This window comes from Castanea sativa, chromosome 2, assembly GCF_040712315.1.
Source record: "Castanea sativa cultivar Marrone di Chiusa Pesio chromosome 2, ASM4071231v1".
In the NCBI taxonomy this organism is placed as follows: Eukaryota; Viridiplantae; Streptophyta; class Magnoliopsida; order Fagales; family Fagaceae; genus Castanea; species Castanea sativa.
Genome location: NC_134014.1, coordinates 2,648,626 through 2,670,510, shown reverse-complemented (window position 1 = coordinate 2,670,510; position 21,885 = coordinate 2,648,626). Strand labels below are relative to the sequence as shown.

The 21,885-nt window shown below is 35.4% G+C and overlaps 2 protein-coding genes across 3 annotated transcripts; one reads left to right on the top strand and one right to left on the bottom strand.

The window, feature by feature from the left end:
• The first annotated feature begins 5,965 nt into the window (after window positions 1–5,965).
• LOC142624385 (uncharacterized) lies at window positions 5,966–13,356 on the top strand. 2 transcript variants are annotated; one of them, XM_075797951.1, is made up of 2 exons: window positions 5,966–7,087; window positions 13,059–13,356. In XM_075797951.1, the coding sequence occupies exons 1-2, from the start codon at window positions 6,114–6,116 to the stop codon at window positions 13,135–13,137; spliced, it is 1,053 nt and encodes a 350-aa protein (XP_075654066.1). In that variant the 5' UTR covers window positions 5,966–6,113; the 3' UTR covers window positions 13,138–13,356. The 2 variants fall into 2 exon arrangements, with proteins under 2 accessions (XP_075654066.1, XP_075654067.1); XM_075797952.1 differs by having other exon boundaries at window positions 8,402–13,356.
• Window positions 13,357–17,122: 3,766 nt separating this feature from the next.
• LOC142624308 (putative carboxylesterase 18) lies at window positions 17,123–18,118 on the bottom strand (the record flags this gene model as incomplete). The annotated part of the gene is made up of 1 exon (XM_075797848.1): window positions 17,123–18,118. A coding segment is annotated over exon 1 (927 nt), but the record flags the coding sequence as incomplete, so codon positions are not given.
• Between the last annotated feature and the right edge of the window lie 3,767 nt (window positions 18,119–21,885).

Genomic DNA, 21,885 nt, shown 5'->3' with positions numbered 1-21,885 from the left:
ACCATCACTTATAAGAGACAACTTATCTTGAACAATCAAATTCAAAATATGTGCAGCACACCTTATATGCAACACAGACCCACTCAACATAAGAGAACTAGTATCAAACTTGTTCAAGAGAAGTCTTATCATGGCATCATTAGTGCTATAATTATCGACCGTTATTGTGGACAACTTCTTATCAATTTTCTACTCTAAAAAACAATCAACAAGGACATTAGTAAGAACATCTTTCATGTAGAGAAGGAACATAAATAATCCTAGAAAAATAATAGGAATAATTATAACATAACTCAATAAACACTATGATCAATGACATATGGTACGATTTATATGGTTTAATAAATTTAACATTCATAACTCAAAGAATTTCCTTAAAACGCGGCTTTGCAACGTTCAAGTGTGATCGATAAAATAAGCAGTAATGACCATGAACCCTCTCTTTTTGTTACTCTTATTATGAGTATATTAATTAGAGGAGGGAAATGAATAATACCATTCATAAATTAATGTAATTAGACAACCAGTTAGCTCTTTCTATGATTAACAAGAATAAGCCATGATCAAGCATGTTAGTCATGAATCTGTTAAGAAATCTGCTCAGACGAAAATGAGTGAAGTAGCATTGAAGAAAGGAAGCAAGACTGAAGTAAAGAGAGCTAAAGTGCAAAGGAACCTTGCTGACCAAAACGACAGAAGCATTTTTGTTTTTTTGAAGAAACTACTTGTAGTTTTAGAAAATAAAGCAAGACATGTGAAAGGCATGTGACGAAGTTAGCTGTTAGTTAGTTATTAAGTGACAAGTGGCTAATTATTATTGGTAGAGTGTTTTTAGGAAAGTTGTTAGAAGTTAGTTACATTTTCCCGCTCTTTTGCTTTCTTGTCAGAACTGTATTTAGTAGTATAAATGTAGAGCAATGCAATGTAAATCAGCAAGTTCTTGTAATCATAGAAATTCAGTAATGAAATTTTCTTTCTCACTTTGAAATTCTCTCTCTGTTTCTCGAGCTTTCTTGGAGTTTTCGTGAAAGGTTTTCCTTGATTTGTATCTTCTTGTTTAGCTTGTAATATTTAACACTCTATTGTATTCTAGCATTCTAATCATCTTCCTAAGTCACTTCTACTTTATTTAGTATCCAAGTATCTGGTGTCTGTACTTTGGTTAAACTATGTATTTGGTGCCTATACTTTGGTTAAACTACGTATTTGGTGCTTATACTTTGTTTTTATTTAATTAAACTACGTATTTGGTGCCTATACTTTAAGCTATATTTCAATTTAGTCATAACATTTCAGTTGTGTCAATTTTGTCTCTAATATTTTAGTGTCATATCGAATTAACTTCCATTGATGTGGTAATAAACTAATTTTTTTTTGCTGTTTGCCACGTTAGCAATTTCCATTAAGAGATAACAATATATACTAAATTGACATGGCATTAAAATGTTAGGGACCAAATTGACACAATTGAAAAGTTATAAACCAATTTAAAATATGGTGTAAAGGACAAAGACCCAATACGTAGTTTAACCAAACAAGAACTCCAAACATAACACTAGTGCATTGATCAATCAATCACTCGGAATTCAATAATGGTAATGGCAGCTAAAACTATCGGTGTGACTGCTTGAAAAATTGGTATATATGAATATGATCATATAAGGTTTTCATTTTTTTTTTATCATGTAATAAAATTGTTTTAACCTAGGATCTATCGCTTCAATCTCAACCTATTTTGTAGTGCTTGGTGTTTCCATGTGTGTTGGTTTTGGGTTTGACTACCTCTATCTTACATTATACACTCTGCAAAACAAATTTTTTTACATCGTTCACTTTGCAAAACAAAAATTTTAGAAAGGAGGATGTTTAAGTTTAGATGGAATAGGTGTGATATAGAAAGAGGGAATTTTCGCAATGGACTGTGACCCAAGTAAAATTAACTTTTTACCAACTTCTGATTTCTCCTCCTTGAAGAAAAATGGATATTCCATAATTAGTCATTGGAATAAATTGGTTACTTTTGCCTAAATTACTACCACAAATATCCTATTCTACCATGAATCTCCAACGTATTCTAGCATTCTAATCATCTTTCTAAGTCACTTCCACTCTATTTAGTATCCAAGAAGCCTACTAATCCAGTTGATTGGTCTTTTTGATAAACATCCAATTGGTTGTTCTAGTTAACTTAATCCTTAAAAACAATTAAGGATTCATTTAAAAACAATGACAAGTGCTGGTACTTTGTACAATTCCAATAACAACATGGCCAATAAGCTCTAAATCAAATAAAACCTTAATAAAATCTCATCTCCTTGTAAGTACAAGAGAGATTGAGATTGTAGGCTCAAGATCTAAATCAAATAAATCTTTATTGTTGTTTGTTTGTGTATTTATACTATTATTTAAGGGACTTTTCTTGTTTGGATTCTTCATTTTTTAGTTCAAAAATGCCCCTACACCCCTATGTTTAAGTAGAGACAAAATTAAAAGATAATTCGGTAAAAATGCAACTCTAACTCTCACTAAAATATTGCCTAAAAAATGACCACTCTCTAATTAATTTTCTTTTTTTGAGAAACACACACACACATACATATAGGAGAAGGGGGATAAGAATTCTCTAGTTAATTTTTAAATTGCTTTATCTACTTATAAATTATATTTTCAAAATAAAAATGATATATATATATATATAAAATAAAAAATAATTTTTTTTTATACAAAATAGGACCACTAAAAAAAATCTTATCGCACGCGTGAAACGCGTGTGATAAGACTAGTAGATTTATTAGGCATTTGTTCTATTAGAGGTACTAGAGTCCAATGGCCCAAACTCACTGTCGTACTAAAATACATGAATTACAAAAGCTAGTGTAATAAGGTATGCCTTGTTAAGGTCAACTACAAGAGGGACATGTTAAATAAATCCATTATCCAAACTAATCCAATTTGCATCTAATCAAAACCATCTCAACTCATCCAATTCCACGGTTATATATATATAAAATATGATTTGAAACACACAACATCAACTTTATGATGATTGATGTATATTATTAAAAAAGGCAAAACTTAGGTGCAGCAACTCAGGTGATATTCCTTAGGTTACTCGCTTAAATTTTAGCCACTATCCAATTAATTAAATTAGCACAAACAGTGTAAAACACTTTAACGTCAAAGGAGAGGGAAAAAAAAAAACTTCAATTCTCTCGTTTTCGTTTCCCAAAAAAAAAAAAAAAAAAACTCTTGTTCTCAGTCTCCTCTCATCTATTGAAGACCATGGCTGAGAGCTCCGAGCTTTGCCGTTCACCACTCATCGCTGCCAAAGGTAGTGCCCTAGCTTTATCTCAACCTCTCTTCTCCCTTCTCTCCCTTTTTCTCTCTCTCCATCACTCTCTATCTGTCTCGATCTAAATAATCCTAAACTCCAAGATCGATTCAGATCTGCCACCGCCACAACTGGCGGTGGCTCCTGAAGTGAACTGGTGGCGAGGTCGATGCATTTGAGTTTTCTTTCCAAACCCATAAGAATGGGAGAAGAGGCCAGTCGCGAATGATGTGCTTAAAATATAGGTACAAGGAAATCCTTGCTGGCCATCTTCCAAATCTAACCTGGATTTGTTCCAGTGAACATTACCTCTAAATCCTATCCTTTAGTTTTGAAATTATTTGTCGAGATGGTGTTCCCAATGATATCATTTGCTAGATCTATTTTGTCTATCAAATACCTCTTGTTTTAATTGGATTTAAAACCAAGTGCCCCTAAGCGGTGGTGTTTTTTGGGCAATCTGAAAAAAGATCGGTGAGCTACAACAAGAACACAATAAGCAGGGGTGGTTTTTATGGCCAAACTAGAAGTTGTTAGTCCTTTCTCAAAAAGAAGAAGAAGAAGAAGAAGGTGTCAGTCTAACGGATGGGTTTAACGGTGTTTGCTGATTTAATTAGTTGGACACTTGGCTAAAATTTAAACGGGAACCTAAAGAACAACACTTAAAGTATTGTACTTAAGTTTTATCCTATTAAAAAAAGACACTAATTAGTTGTTAGAATACATTTTGTTGAAACTCAAGTCTCCTAATTCATAATAAGAGAGTTAGGGACGAACTTACGTAGCCTTTGACGTTGCCCCCAAATTTTTTTCTTTTTTTTAATATTAGAATATACATTAGGTATTAATTTTAGTAATTTTGTTCTATAAAATTACACTTTGCCCCTTAATAATATCATTAATTCTTTTTAAGAGTGATATTATTGCCACAAATTTTTTTATAATATTTTTACAAACTATTGAGGTAGTAAATTTTTATTGGTTCGCATTTAAGCCCACCACTTACACAACTTTTTTATTTACCAATGACCACTCATCGTATCAGTAATTTGTAAAAAAAAATTGTAGCTCTAGCATTTTCTTCTTTTTAAAGACCATAAAAAATATATAAATTTAAATTTAAAAAAATATACAAGCTCAAAAAAGTTAACCCAACAACAAAAATTACCAACGGTGAAGTTTTTTTTTTTATAAAAAAAATAGTCTAATTAACCAATTGTAAGTGCACAATTGCACCTGGACCCAAAGACAATCACGGGCTCAGGCCCAATGAGCCTTAAACAATAAAATTTGTAGAGTGTGGGCTTGAAACCTAAGTTAGAAGTGCTGGGAGCTTGATAACAGGCTTTCATAAACAAATACCGGTAAATAACGAACGATAATTGCATATGGATCTCCTCGGACTTGAGCCGATGACTACTTTTTTATTATTTCTCTTTCTTCCTTAGAAGTTACAATTCTTAGTTTCTTTCTTTTTTTCTGATCTCCCTTTCTCTAACCTCCACCCCCCTTAAATACTTCATTCCCTGATACATTTGGGACAGTGACTAGAAGCTTCAGTCTTACTGTTCAGGGGTCACTTCCCCATTAATGCGGTCAGGGAGGTAGGTGCAGAGCCTTTAATGCGGAGGTGGCAGCCTTTGCACTTGATATTTTCTTTAACGCTGGTGCATCTAGAAGGTTCAGGGTGTCCCATTTTAACCATTAGTCTTTCCAGAGTTATGCCCTGACCTTCATAATGAAGTTTTGAGTTCTCTTAGATTTGTCCGAAGAGAAGCTCGTTCTCGGCTGTACCCTCGGGTCCTCGGCGTATGGGCCAATTCATAGAGTTTAATTCTGGAGCAGGTCGGCCCTCCATGCTACAGTCCAAAGGCCCATATGCCCACTTGGGTCCTTTTACCCCCCACACCAATTTTACCCAAAATAAACAACCTGACTTTAAAAAAAATTTCAAACAAAATAATTGTCCTTACCCAACAACATGCATCAAAGTCACAAAAAAAAAAAAACACCTTAGTGGCACAACCAACAACAAACTCACCCTCTAACTACAAGTCTTGGCTCCATTCTTGAAGAGAGTAGAGCTAAGGCTGTAATTGAGAAGAGCCAAGTCGAGTTATATAAAGTTCAGGTTGTTTATTTAATTTTATTTTGAACACGGCGTGTTTGAGTACATTACTAAACAAGATTATATATTCAAGCATTTGTTCATTTTCTTTGTCACGCAAGTTTGAGCTTGTTTGTGAGATACTTGATTAATTAATTAATTTATTTTTTCCTGCATAAAATAAAACCACAGACACAATATTTTACCCATTTAGAAATTTATAAATTGTTAGAAACGAATGGAATATAATTAATAAACTACAAATAATAATTAAATATTATATAAAGCTATTTATAATTTAATCCATTTTTCATTTTAATAGATACATATAATATTTGAGTTTGACTCGTATTATAATCAAGCATAAATCTAAGTTTGAGCTTAGACTTATTTGGTAATGAATGAACGGTTGAGATGAACTTCAATCCACTGATTCCACACTCCAAGATCTAATCTACATCATTGTTTATTCCAAAACAGCTGAAAAAACATAAAGATTTGGCCCCACACTCCAAAAACTCACTCACGCTCTATAGCATCTCATTCTCTTCACTTCAAACAACAACAAAAGACGACCTTCTTCTTGTTGTTGTTCTTCTTCTCTCTCTCTCTCGTCACTCGGAAACCCCATCACAATTCTCCCGACCCCGACCTGACCCGACCCGGTCCGTGTAAATGGCCGGAGTTAACCCTAACAAAAACGCACCGCATAAGCCCTCTTCATCGTCCTCCGCCGCCGCCGCCGCAGCTGCCGCCGCCGCCTCCTCTTCCTCTCACCGCAAATCCCGCTGGGAGAACAACCCCTCCGCCACCGCCAACACTACTACACCCTCAAAGCCAAACCCTTCACCAAAACCCGGAGACTCAAAACCTAACCCGTCTCCAAAACCCGCCCCGACTCCAAGCCCGGCGAATCAGCGCCACCACCAACACCAACACCACCACCACCAAGCTCACCCTACTCCTCCCCACTCCGGCCCAGGCCCAATCCAATTCCCGGACCTCTCCGCCCTAGGCCCACCGCCTCCGCCGGCTTATGGGTTCCACATGCTCGAACGGCGAACCTTCGTTCTCGCCGACGGTACCGTCCGATCCTACTTCGCTCTCCCTCCCGATTACCAAGACTTCAATCCGATGCCCCCGCCAATGCCGATGCTGCCACCGCATCGGCTTCCGGGGAGTCCCGGAGGAGGAGGAGGGTTTAATCGGCACCAGCAGGATTACTGGAACTCGCTAGGGCTCGATGGACGTGGGCCTGGGCCTGGTGGGCCTAGCATGGAAGGCCCATCATCATTGAAGAGGAAGTATATGAACGAAGAAGAAGAGAAACACAGGCAACAGTTTGGAATTGGCAATGGGTTTCCAATTGGGAACGAGTTTTTGGCGGGAAACAGTGGTCCGTTTGGGCGTAGTGGTGGTGGTGATGAATATAGTAACAATAGAGCTTCAAAGTATATTAGACTCGGTGGTGGTAGTGGTGGTGGTGGTAATGAAAATAATGTGCTTCATAAGCATCTACAAGTCGATCAGAGCGCCTTGAACAAGGCGTTTCTTCAATTCGCTAAGTTGCTTGATGAGCTTTCCAATCAGAAAAAGACTTACTTGGAGGATGGCAAACTCGGCCGCCATCCGTGTCTTGCTTGCGGCAGGTTGATGATCATGCTTTCTTTGTTTTATTTTTTGGGTGCTTGTCTTGATAATCAATGTTGCTATTGTTTTCTTAGGTTATTTGGGCACATATCTTATAGTGTGTGTGTGTGTGTTTTAACATAGCTCGTCATATACATTGTTGGAAGGTTAGGATTCGAAATAGTGTGTGTTTTAGCAAATTTTGATAATGTGTTTTTACACATTGTTGGAAAGTTGGGATTCCTCCTTTTAATTACCTAGGAGATGAGGGTGGGGGGAATAGATAGTCAGGTACACACGTGGGGGAATAGTCAGATGTTCGGAAAGCCCTAGACTCCCAGTTAGCAAAAAGGAAAGAAAGAAAAGAGAGTTTAAATTCATTCAGCATAGGTCTATGTATTGGGGATTGCTGAGAGATATGTAGAGCTAATGAGGTGTTCATTATGTCTGATATAGGTGTGATTTGTTTGTTGTTGTATTTGTTGGCGCTAGTTATTTTACTTCTAATATTTCTTACTATGGAGGTGAATTGTCAAGACAAGGTTTTTATTTTTTGGATATGAGATTGTCAAAGGGAGGTGATTTGGGACTTGTGTGGGAGATGTGGTACAGTGATAATTTTGTGTTTTAGCTATCTGCAACTATTTAGAAACGTTGAGTGTTTAGTTTGATTTAGGGATTAGTATCTGTTACTGAGCTGTTTGATCATAGCCAGTCCAGTTACAATGGGAATTTTCGCCAATGAGGGCACATCCTCCTCTTGTAAGTTCAAGACAGATGGCGGGTATTGGTTTCAAGATCCATTGAGTGCATACATTACTTACCAATCCAGCCACAACGTGAAATTGTGTAGTGGCAAGTTTGTTAATTATTAGTACCCTTGTAATGTTATGTCAAAGAGAGGGCTTTGGAGGAACTGATCCTGGCATTATTAGGATTTTGTAAGTACTTTGACAACCAAATTTTACATTCGATGGTTAAAATTGATCATTGCCTACAGCCTAAGATGGATGTGTGTGCACGGCATGCCTTGTACACTTGGAATTTAATGGTATATCTTACGTTAATGCTTTTTCATGATGGAAGGATACAGAGGAACTTTTCATCCAATGCTTAAGATGGATGTGTGCATGTGCGTGGTGCACTTAGAATTCAACGGTGTATATCAATTTTTTTTTCCTTTGTCTTGAAGACCAGTCTTGCTTAGTTGCTCTGTAATGAAGGAAGGATCTATTATTGCTGAGAGGTGCTTTTCATGCAATTATTAAGGGCTGTATGTGTTTTTGCGCACTTATAATTCAATTGTTTATATCACTTTTTTGCTTTTCATGTAGATTGGTCTTGTTTACTTGCTTTTTTCATGAAGGAACAATCTCTCTCTAATTGCTGAGAGGTGCATTTCATCCAATGCTTAAGATGTTTGTGTGTGTACTTGCCAACTTAGAATTCAATGGTGTATCTCACTCTTTTGCTTTGATATGAAGACTGGTGTTGCTTTGTCATGAAGGAATTATCTCTAATTACTGAGAGATGCTTTTCATTCAATGCTTAAGATGTGTGTGGGCACTTAGAATTCAATGGTTTATCTCACTTGTTGCTTTTTCATGAAGACAAGTCTCTCTTTCTCTTGGTTGTTTTGTCATAAAGGAAAAGATTTATTTGTATTTCTCAAAGATGAGCTTGTTAAGGTAGCCTTTATTTCCTTATCTCATATTTATCCAAGATCAACTTTGTTGAGGAATTCTTTTATTTCTTATTGGTTGCATCCTGGATATAACTATTAGGTACATTTGAAACTATTGTTTGGCCAATATGAGAGTTGACTATTATTTATCAACAAAAAAAAAAAAGTGAGAGTTGAATATAGGTGTTACCTATCTTTAACAAGCAGAACACCATACACCTATATGAGAGTTGAATATAGGTGTATGGTGCTCTGCTTGTTGCTTCAGTGTGTGGACAGCATTTTGTTCTTGTGTGTCAGCTAGTTATAGTGCTTCTGCAAGAAAGTTTCTCATCTCTTGTATCTTGACATGGCCTATGTATGCTATTGAAATATCTGGTTATAGTACCTATTTAATTATTATTTTTTGATAAGTAATAAGGATTTATTGATAACAAAAAAAGAGAGACACCCAAGTACATGGGAAGTATACAGGGGAGTACAAATCAAATACAAAAATTACATAAATCAAGAAAATCCAAAAAAGAAGAAAAAGGATGGTTTCTCCACACTGAGAACCAGTCCAATAAGGTTCTGAAAAAAAGAAGCTTGAGATTAGGCATAGAACGCTCATAGTCTTCAAAACACCTACTATTTCTTTCCTTCCAAATACACCACATCAAACCATGAGGAACAACCATCCAAATATCTCCATTGCGATGGCGACCAAAACAACCTTGCCAGCAATCAAAAAGCTCAACAACAGACATTGGCATAACCCAACAAACTCCAAATAAACCAAAAACCATATCCCACAACTCCAGAGCAACCGGACAATGAAGGAATAGATGGTCAACGGTTTCACTGTTACACTTGCACATATAACACCAATCCAAAATGCAAACATTTCTTTTCCTTTAATTGTCAATTGTCAGACATTTCTCCAAGGCAGCGGTCCAAGCAAAGAAAGCCACTCTAGAGAGAATCTTTTGCTTCCAAATGCTTTTTCAAGGGAAAAACTGATCACCGTGGCCAACTAGAAGATGGTAGTACGCACTAACCGTAAACCTCTTACTCTTACAAGGTAGCCAACATCTCGTCCTCCCCAGTCGCCCTTATGGGAGTGCTATAAATGGTATTAATGAAGCTCTAGAAAGCTTCCAATTCCCGATTATGAACATCCCTACAAAAACGCATCTCCCAGTGAAGGACTCCATTGGAGTACCTCATTAGATCAGCCACACTCGTCTCTTTGTTTCAACAAATCCTATATAAATCAGGATAGCAGTCAGCAAGAGGAGATGATCCACACCATCTATCTAGCCAAAACCGCACCATCTATCTATTTAATATGTATTATTTCTTTTTTGAGTTGAATTTTTATATTGCTAGTGGTCACCTTCAGTTGTTTGATTAAAAGTTAGGTATTTATTTTTAGTTTTTAATGTAGTTATGGACATCTGGGAGACTTGGGGAAATCTGCTTCAATTATGTTATCTTTACTTATTTTAGATCCCTCACATTCTATGTCAAATAGTTCGGGATGTAATGCAAACAAAGAGGAAAACAATAAATTTTGGATTTTATCTAATTTTAAGAAAGAATTGTTGGATTGAAGGAGCAAGAAGCATTATCATATTTCTGTAATGCTAAGATTGATGTAAATATGTTATTGCTTCTTTCATGCGTTCCTATAGTTGTAGGCTGCAAAAGTTTGATATAACTTGTTCAATTTATTTTGTATGTGCTTTTTGCCAGTTGCTACACCTTGGAGCACAGATCTTGCTATTCTAATCTACTTATAGATGGTTAAAATTGTGATGCAGCTGTAACTACTTACTTAGAAGTCCAGACATATAGCACTGGCTTAGAGAGTTAGAGTCTAGTTTGGATGATGTATTGGCTAGTTACTTCATTGCATGTGCATTACAGTTTCCATGTGTATATGGTATACACTTTTGTTTTCTTTAGTAATTATTAATTAAGTCTTGTCTTTACTCTATGGGATTTGCTAGGTGTGGTTTTTCTATGCCTTGCCAGAATAGTGCTTTAATGACTATGACTTAATTTTTGGGGACTAGATTTGATAGAATGTATGAATATGTATTTATTAGTGAATGAGGTTTTGTGTTATATTTCAAGTCTGTAATCAGTATAGTGCTAGCCAACTTGTTTTTTTTTTCAACAAAAGTGATGGTCTCTGTTTTTATGCTGCTGTTGTCTTTGGCATAATTTCTTTCACTGCATTTTACTTTTTGAAATGTATGCCTTTCATTTTTTTTTTTGGGAACCTGTGATGTGGGTTAGCATTAAGAGAACCTTGAGTGCCACCGTTTGGTGCTTTTGTAAAAGGCAGATTGGGAGAGCTAATATCTTGAAAGTCACTCATTAGTAGGTTAGTTTATCATATTTTATGCTTGGCAGTGCAGGATGAGTCTGTATGAAAATATTATAAATCTATGGGTTTTAATCACCGACTGTATCCAATTATCCTTTTTTTTTTTTTGTTCTGATGCATTGTAGTCATGCTGTCTGGATGGCATTATCTTTTACTTCCATGTTAAGATTCTTTGCCGTACTGCATAACTTAGTACATGGGATGGAACTGTGGCCTATCAGTCTTTAATTGCATCCATTTATGTCCTTTCTGATTATTAATTAGTTCCCAAACTACACAGTTGCTACTTTTCTTCTTTGATTTGTAATTTTAACGTTGCATTTATTTGTGTTCTATCTTTTTCCTAACTTTAACAGATTAGATGCATATTTAGGGGCTACAAACTATATATTCTATTACTAAAAATCTCCAATTCATAGCCAGTTGTCTTATTGGTGGAGATTTGTGACGCAATCCATTTAAATGGTTGGTCTTCATGCTTTATTTGGTAGTAGCATTATATGTGTGTGTGTGTATATATATATAATTGTTATTATGATCTCTATGTGAGTGGATGGCTGCCTCAAGTGGCCACTCTTTCCTCCTTGGAATAATTTCTTATGTACTTTTCGTTAAATTTGTTGACCCCTGGTACACCACCTGTGTACAAGGGGATCCTGTTTCATTTGATTACTCAATAAAACATTTTATTTACCAATCAATATATATGTGTGTGTGTGTGTGTCTTATATTATGCATTGCTGTTAATGCAGTGTAATTTGGGTGCATGCTGGACGGGCGTAATCAATAAGTTAACTCTTATTGCAATTAGCTTTGGCTCCAATGTTATGCACTACTCAGTTTCGCGTTTCTGGAGTTAAATCATAAGTGTGCAAGGTTTCTGTTTCTGTGTGTGTGTTTCTGTTTCTGTTTCTGTTTCTGTGCTTGGTTTTGTTATTTCCTGGCATTGAAATTGCTTTATGTTAGTCATTTTATGGCATCCTTGTGCTTAAAAGATGAGTGTAATGAGGATGTTAAGATGAACAGCTGGCAACCAAAGTGTAGAGAATGAGAAAGAAGCATTTAGGGGAAGCTAGAGGTTGTAATAGTAGATCATAAGATGTGGAATATCATATAAAGATGGTATCAATCCATTAAACGGTCAAATCTGTTTTAATTAAGAAAAAAAGACGGCTTTTAAGATTTTCTTCTTTTAAAGTTTGACTCGTGGGGCTTCTGATTGCTGTCTTGGCTAACATAGTTTCAATCACCCTGATTGTTCTTCTTTTAATTTTCCTGCCATTATGCACTGATGTTTTAAAGTTGATTGCCCTTGTTGTTTAAATTGACAGAAAGAAAGGCCTGTATCAGATGAAAAACAGGCCTTAAACTGATTCAATTTTTGAAAAATTATCAACTGTTCTGAATCATTTTTAATTGATTCCTATGATCTGGAACATTTCCATAGAGAACCATCATGCTAATTTCATACATGGTGCTGAGTCTCAAAACATACTGCACCTTCATTTAAGGATTTTTTTTTGATGCTGATGTATTCAATATTTTAGTTGGCATTAGTGAAGGTGCGTAAGTTCATCAGATCTATATATGTCACATTCTCTCAGATACTGGTAGCTTATGGATGGCATGATGCTTTTAATTTTTGAAATGGAAACAATGTGCTGTCTATAAGAATGATTATATATGTTTGTCTTAGGTTAGATATGTATGCATGCTTATCTTAGGGGTGCCATACTTTAAGGTTGAAATGTTGGCAAATCTTATTTGTGCATTTTCAGGTCCCTAGTTAGTGATTTTTTTTCCCACTTCTGTTATTATTATAATTTGAAGGCACAAAACCATTTTTTTAGATGAGATTATTACAGAAATTAGTGCCATCACCCAATATTTGAATCGAAATGATGCTATTTAATGTACACAAGTTTTTCAGGGCTGCTTGTGTCGCATTCACTCAGATACTGGAAACTAATGGGTGGTGTGATGCTGAATTATTAACGTGCTGTCTATAAGAATGCTGATATATGTTTTCCTGAAGTTATGTTATATATGTACTGATACTCTGTTTTAGTATCAAGGCTAATGTTGCCATGCTTTTAGGTTGAGAGGTCAGTGAACTTGATTGTTCGTTTTAATTGGAGTGCATTTGGAGGACTCTAGTTTGTAAAAAAATTCATTTTTATATTTTTATTTTTATAATTGAAAAAAATTTCATCTTATATTACTATTATAATTTGGAGGTACAATCCCATCATATCAGGTGAGATTCATTCCAGAAAGTTGTGTATTGATATCAAAATGGATCTTTCCATGTGAGAGAACTAAACTCATTTGAAATGTTCTAGTGGTTAAATAATCTTGTATACATAATTTCGAAATGTATTCTTTGTTTACGAAATTTGACCTTCTCATCCAACCATCATAATTTCTTTTCTTTTGGGATGCAACTTTTATTACTTTCACATCCTGGTTTACATGTTGGTTGTGGCCTCCTTTTGGCTTTGGCCTTGATAAGGTACTTACCCTTTCAGAATCTGAATCTTTATTATGCTCACATTGTGAACTATACTTGTTTCACACGACTAAGATATTTTTCAAGTGAGGGCTTCTACTTGGTTAGGTTGGTTAGTTGGAGGCAATCTGAAGTTTAATTTTAGGGGGTTATTATTCCCACGGTACGAAGTATACTTGTTTTACATGACTAAGATCTCTTTTAAGCTAGGGCTTCAACTTGGTCAGATTGGTTGGTTGAAAGCAATCCTGTAGCCACTACCAACCATATTTTGGCTTTGAGTTATTATAAAAGTTGGTAATGCAATATTAAGCAATGTCTGACTCTCCATTTAAAGTTCCAGTGTTTGGGAACAAGAATCTCTCTCTCTCTCTTATCTTTTTTTTTTTTTTTTTTTTTTTTTTTTTTTTTTTTGTTAACAATCTCATTTTTAAAATTAGCAAAGATGTCACAAGGATTCCTTTCTTTGGAAAAGCATCCTGAGGTGCATGCCCAATTTTTACTTGGTGCTTTGGAAACCATATTAATCTTTTGGAAGGTTCATAGGTTGAGATCCAAGTTAAAAGAAGAGCGATATCAGGATTTCATTCCAATAGATGATTTCACTTGGTGCCACAGTCCAAACACTTTCACTGGTGGAGGGTGGTGTTGGGTGTACAATTCTTTGTAGGAATGTCTAGTGCTGTGATTAGAAGAAGTGGGTTGGGGCCTCATGGTTGGTCACTGAACTAAACAGTTGTTAAGCTATGGTTGGAGGTGATTATGGGTTAGATTTTTGTTAACTTCACATTATGTGAGGCCCCATATTAAAGCAGATGGCATTGGCGGACAAGGATTTACTGCTATACAAGAAGGCTCATTCTTTATTTATGATTTAAGCCTAATAATTGTTGTCAGGGTTAAGATTGTTATTGATAATGTACTTGTGAGTGTTTTCTCTCATATTGTTTCTCTTTCTTATCTGTTCTTGAAGCACTTAGTTACCACCCTACCTATAGTTGGACTATTGATTTATTTCCATATTTTCCTGACCCGCTTATTTCTAAATATGGATGAAAGAGTTAACTGAGTTTTGCATCCATCTTAGAAAGTTGCCAGTTTTAAGCTTGTTGGAATCTAGTGTTAGTCTTTCCCACAGCCCATGCAACTGTTCCTATGCAATATTTTTGATTGGTGAGTTTAAATGCACCCAGCATGTTTTGAAACCATGATGCTATTTTCCACTCTTTCTTATGGGGTAGACGAGGCATTGGTTGAGTTAGAGCTCATCAGCTTCTCTTCCTTTGCAATTAAGAGTCTCAGACTAAAAACTGGGATCTAAGCATCTAGATCATGATTCATGAGTTCATCTCACATAATAGAGGATATTAGAGCAAACAATTGCAGCTCCTTTCATGGTTGCTAGTATGTTGGTTCCTAGTAAGATCAGATGATCTTCCTTACAGGCTCCCCTTGACCCCTTTACCTCATTTTCTTTTTGTTCCTCAAATTGTATGTAGGAAAATTTAAGCCCAAAAGAAAAGAAAAGAAAAAAAAGGAGGGGGGGGGGGGTGTGGGTTTCTGTTAGTCCATTGTCTTTTATTTTTATGTCATGTTTTATCTATTATTATGTCGAGTAAATTAACAAGCTGTGTGACTAACATGTGATTTTTGGATGGTTATAATTTAATTGCAAAGATTTTTGGTTTACTAAAGGCTATTATAGTTTGCCCCTTTTCAGTCTTTGTAGGTAGTCTTCAATTTTATGAAATATCATATTTGAATTTTTCTTCAGATCTTTGTGCCTAGAAATTGATATTTGATTGTTCCAGCTTCAATCCTATTATCTTTTTCTTTACTTCAATTATAGTTTGCCCCTTTTCAGTCTTTGTAGGTATTCTTTACTTCCAGCTTCAATCCTATTGTCCACCAACTCCACTCTCTCCAAATGTTGCTTAGCATCTACTTGAGTTTGTGCTTGGTTTTGATCATTTAATTTAACCACTCATTTTTTAGTAGACTTTTCTATTCTCAGTAATACTTTTCTCTCTTTCGCCCATATGTTTGGAACTAATAGTACTAACTTATAAATCTCGGATGAAGAACCAAAATAACGGTTTTTAATGGTAAAAAATATTGGAAATGCAACAATCTATCCTCAAAAGCTTTTATGTGAACTGGTTAGCTGATGAATCATGTAGTGATTAGTGCTTCGAGTCTGATGACAAATTTGAAATTTCAGCATATTTTCAAGAGATTAGCTTATGCTGCTTAAATTATCCGCCAAGTTGTGCTATTATCCTCGAGTTTTGATTTAGCATTGTTTAAATTAACCCAAATTAAGCAAACTTAGCTGATAATTAATTATTGGTTTCTTGTTAATTAACCAACTAACTTAATAGATTCCAACTAACTCAATAGGTTCCAATTAATGATGTCATTTAAAGTCACCAAATAAATAAATAAAAAAGGAGAAATAATAGAGATTTAGGAGTGAAAAAGGGTTGATTAAAATAATACTCGTAGGTTTTTACTTAGAATTATGTCATAATTCAATGGACATTCACAAACATTTACTAGATGATTTAGACCATTTAAGTTTGATACTATCTACCAAAGTAATCCAAGTAGTGAATGTTGCTACTTTGTCTTCACATTCCCTCCCAGAGGTTCAGCCAAGTCATTCCACAGATCTCTAAAATCCCTGAGATCCAAATAAATATGTTTACATGGAAAAAAAAAAAAAAAAAAACAGGAAAATGGGTGAGAATATATAAGCACTACATACACAAGATAAGCTCAATCCCTCGTGTTGGCAAATTGTTACATTAATTGTCTCTCTTTAAGAATCAAACAGAATCTCATGGGTTATAATACTAAACCATTTATTTTTTATAAATCAAATCTACTCAAATTGGAAAGGCATACTCATATGATGCCCATTAGAACACAAGATCTGTTTAAACCAAACATTACTACCAAGTCTAGCCAAAAAATCAAAGCAAAACAAAGTGTCAATTTCTTTTTTTGATAAGTAATTTTGATTGATTCTTAAATACATACTTTGGGTAAAATTTACTTATCTTTTTAACAGAATATCACTTTTTCTTTTTTATATAAGATAAATTTTAATTATTAAGAGAAAAATATTCCATTTGCTTTGTCTTTGGTTCAAATCATCATGTTAGATTTACTAAAATGATGTAATTGAGTTTTGAAAACAAAGTATCAATTTCTACAAGAATCTTTTCTCATGACAGAGAGATTATAGTGTACAACTTTTATTAGGGATAGAGAAGCATATGAGTGGCCTTCTATGAGAATTTTTAAAAATAAATACATAAACTACAACAAAAGAAGACATACCTAAATTCCTTAGCCATCTCCCCAATTGTCATAGACTTAGATGACTCTCCTTTCATGCGAATTATGTGTTGAATTCTACGTAGCCTGTTCCAAAAATGTTGCCATGAGCATGTAATAATAAGGACCTTCTATTGATTTAAGCGAACCTGTTTCCCAGATTTCTTCAACCACTCATAGTAACTCCTCTGCCGATCCTGTAACGGGTCGAATCCCCCAACAAACACAACCGTTTCCAGATACTCCAAACCCGAAATATCAACCGCGTTGGGCCCACTCACATTGACTGCCTTGTGATCCTTATCCGACCCTTGAGGCAAAAACACCTTCCAAAGCCAATCAGTTCGTTCCAACGAAACGATCGGACCTTTCCGCAACCGGAGCTCCGAATCCGTTCTCTCCTCTCCTCCGAAAAACGGTTGGATCGAAATCAACCCGATAATCTTAACGACCTGGAGCTGGGTCCCTTCCCGACTTGCCCGGACTGCCACGTGGTGCGCCAGGTTGGCACCTGCACTGTCGCCAGCTAAGAAGCATTTCGACAAGTCCGCAAAATCCGGGAGTTGTTTGAGTTCGCTGCTGCTGCGATGATTAAGGTATTGAATGACGTCAAATCCGTCGTCGTATTGAGATGGGTAGCGGTGTTCCGGGGAGAGGCGGTAGTTGACGGAGATAACGACGGCGGGGAGCGTACGAGCGAAACGGCGACAGACGGCGTCGTATGCGAAGGAGGAAGGGGAGCGGAAAGTGAAGCCGCCGCCGTGGAAGAAGATCACGACGGGGAGGGAAGTGGAAGTGGAAGTGGAAGCGGTGTCCGCCGTGGGAACGAAGAGGCGGAACCAGAGGTTGCGAGAAGCGTCGACCATGATGTCTGAAGATTTGACGCCTTTCACGGGGTTGGGATTTGGGCTTGCTTTGACGTCGAGGAGAGAGAGGATACGGCGGTTGACGGTGCCGTCAGATCGGCGGAAAAAGTCGGTGACAGCGGAGAGGGCGGAGACAGAGATCCGCGTCTTCCATGGGAGGACCAAGGAATGAGAATCTGAGTGCTGTTTATTATTAGCACTCATTTTGAGTTGAGTTGCAGAAGAAAAAAGTGCGGTTTGTTTACCTGTGTGCGCTACGTGCTACCAAGTTGAAAGAAGGGATGGACTTTAGGGAGGTAGTTCCGTAGTTGTACTAGTAATGAATCTTTTTTTTTTCTTGGATAGAAGTATCGAGTCTATTGACCAATAATAAAGTCGTTGTTTGCGTTTCGTGGTGCACGTATTAATGGGGATACATGGGTCAGTGTCGGTTTGAATTGTCTTGAAAATTACGTAGTAAAATAATTTTTAAAAGTGTAAACAGTATGGTAAAATTTATTTTTTATAAAATAAATTGTTGAAAAAAAGGTTGGTAAATTCTGAGAACAGTATACGGATCCACTGAATAGCATTGAAACGCGTTTCTCAATGAAAAAAAAAACTGAAATGTAAAGACATTGTGCTTCAGCAATATCCAAACGGATACTTAATTACTTATCAAATATATTAGTGCCAATTGGTCATTAATCCTTCATAATTCTAACGTGCACAATGCATCCAACCGATCCATTTTTGCTGTCAGATCAATGAGTGGTTTGATAAGCTTGTGAAAAATTTAAGAAGAAAAAAAAAACTATCAAAATATATAGTCAATTTACTGATTTACCAATTTATTATTACTAATTAGATTTTTTTGGTTAAATTCAATTTAGCTACTATATTTTTACTCCTGTCATCAAATTAGTAAAATTTTTAATTACGTTCTATTAAAAGATCTAATTTATTCATAAAAACAAAACATTTTGTCTCCAATGCTTGAGCGTTTGGACATGAAACTCAGGGATGATCTTGAGCGTTTGAAGAAGATCAGGTATGCTCTATTTTCTTTTCTTTCTTTTCCAACTTTACATTATCTGTTACCCATCATGTTGTTGTGAGCTTTGGCTTCCTTAAGATTGAAAGTTTGTCTCAATTTTTATGTTGAATTAGCCAATGAGTTCTAGATCATCTGTTACCTCATCCCCTTACAAATTCTATGTGGATGGTGAGGTCTTTGGTTCAAGACCCACAGCATTTGTAATGTTCCAACAGATATATATATATATATATATATATAATGTTTTCTGCATTAGTCAAATCTCCTTGGCCACGTTGTAATTTGGATGGATGAGCACGAAGTCTTAGTTAATGACGACTCTGCCTGTTCAGCTACCCTTCTCCTTGTTTTCACTCTTCTTCGTTTTATGAGGTTACCTATGAGTGTTTAGCCTCCTAGAAGCTTTTGATATAATGAAGCATTTATAAGCATGTAAACTTGTTTGACATTGTGTATGGCATTAGCTTTTATGTGTGATGGTATTAATTATTCATAATTTCATATAATAGTTAAAGTTGACAATGCATTTTGCATTTTACTTATTCATTCTTCTTGATTAATGGTGCATGTAGTATGTACAGTAGCAGATGAGGCGTGGCATATGTTTACTGATGCCTGAGATTTTTCACATTTGTGCAACATTGATGACTGTATAAGGAGAATTGTCATTGCTACATGCTAGGATTTATTCAGCCTTGGTGATAAAATGGCAGCTACTTTTTTATTGTGGAGGGAGGAATAAAGAACAGTGTGAAGGTGGTCACTGATATCCCCATGAAAAAAAATTAAACTACTCATTTTTAGTAGACTTTTCTGTTCTCAGTAATACTTTTCTCTCGTTCTCCCAAGTGTTTAGAACTAAAAATATTGGAAATGCAACAATCTATCCTCAAAAGCTTTTATGTGAACTGGTTAGCTGATGAATCATGTAGTGATTAGTGCCCCGAGTCTGATGACAAATTTATAATTTCAGCATATCCTCAAATTCGGGATAAGTTTCTAAGAGATAGCTTGTGCTGCTTAAATTATTCTCCGAGCTGTGCTATTATCCTTGAGTTTTGATTTAGCATTGTTTAAATTAACCCAAATTAAGCCAACTTAGCTGATAATTAATAATTGGTTTCCTGTTAATTAACCAACTCAATAGATTCCAACTAACTCAATAGGTTCCAATTAATGATGTCATTTAAAGTCACCAAATAAATAAATAAAAAAGGAGAAATAATAGAGATTTAGGAGTGAAAATGGGTTAATCTATATATATAATAATAGGTAAAACTAAGAGAAAATCCAATTAGATTTCAAATTGAAAAACACACTTGTGTCTGCTTCTAATCTCTTGAAAGTTCTCTTATTTGACCCTCTTTTCCAAAATGATTTACAGAAGCTAAAGTGGGAAAAAAAAATTGCTACAGAAAATTGGAAGTCGAGTTTCAACATCCTAAGATTCACTGACATTACGATCCATATATCTTCTTTTCCATGCTTGGTCTTTAATATCTTTGTTCCATCGAAGCATTCTTCAGCATTACCAAAGACTTAGATGGTCCTTTCATGGATTCTCATTTTTCTAATCTACACTGCATCAACTATTTAAATCCAGCACTGCCCAAGCGTTTGTAAAGCACAACTTGAGGCCCATGTATCTGCCCCCTGTTTTAACAAGGCATTTAGAACATCCATATATACCATGTTTTGGAAATGTAGAAGCCACCCATTTCCTCAGATCAAGCCCATCCTGAAATAATTCTCTAGTGGGCTGCTTTTGTGTATCATCTCTATTAGCATGATACCAAACCACATGCATCTCCACTAGTGGAAATTTCAATCCCCCGTCCATATTTTGTTTAATAGGACTTGTTAGCAAGAAGCATTTCAAAATTTGGTTTAATGTAAATGCTTAACAAAACATAGGTGAGAAACTCTAATCACAAGACAAATTCCGCAGCAAACTGAAATCAGAAAAGAGAAAAAAGATAAGGCAAGAGACCAACTCAAAAATGGATTCACATACTCAAAATACCATAATGGTATATACAGGTAAGAACTCATTACTATCTCACTTGTACCCATTCAGCAACTATTCACTTTCCAAAACCAAGTATTATGCCCAGAGCCAGCTGAATTGTTGATACAATTGATACAATCGCTTAAGGCCCCCACTAATATATATATATATTTTAATTACAAAAAAAAAATTTAAGTACTTTTATTGGTCAATAAAATACATTAAAAATACCCTATTGTATCCTAAAATGCAGAAGATTAAAAATGGAAAAAACAAAAATAGTCAAATTTTAGCTAACAAAATTAAATTTTAGGAAACAAATTCATTAAATCATTCTTGAAATATACTAAAATCAAAATTAATACTAGACAAATTCATTAATAATACAACATAATTGTCTTGAAATATGCTAAAATAGAGATTATAAATTTCTAAAACAAAAGAAAAAATCTCTCATCTCTCTATGTCTCTGCTTCTCCATCTATATTCTTACCTTTCTTTTCTTCATCTTGATTCTTGATTTTTTTCTACAAGCTCAGTCTAGCTTGAAATCATTCTTTGTTCATTCCCTTCAGGCCACAGTAAATTCAAAATTGAAGAGGAGCATCGTGAGCTGTGGGCATAGCAAAGGTAACCTTCTCTCCCTCTCTATCTTTCCAAATAAGATTTAGGATTTTGATTTTATTCAATTTAAATATTTTAAATTATATTTTTTTTAACCTACTTCATTGCTTGATTGATAGGACAACATGTCTTGCACAAGTTGCACAGCCCACAACACTGCACAGTGACAGTACACACTGCACACAAGTTGTGGGCAATGTGGACGGATTGGGATCCGGTGCAATAGCTAGGGCTATTGCACCATGCAATATCTCTCACATCATTTTCACTTTTTCAAAATTTTTAATTTTTTTTAAACTTTCAACTTTTTTACCTTTTTAACTTCCTTGATCCAATGGTTGGTATCAAAAGTTAACTTTTTAACTTTTAATA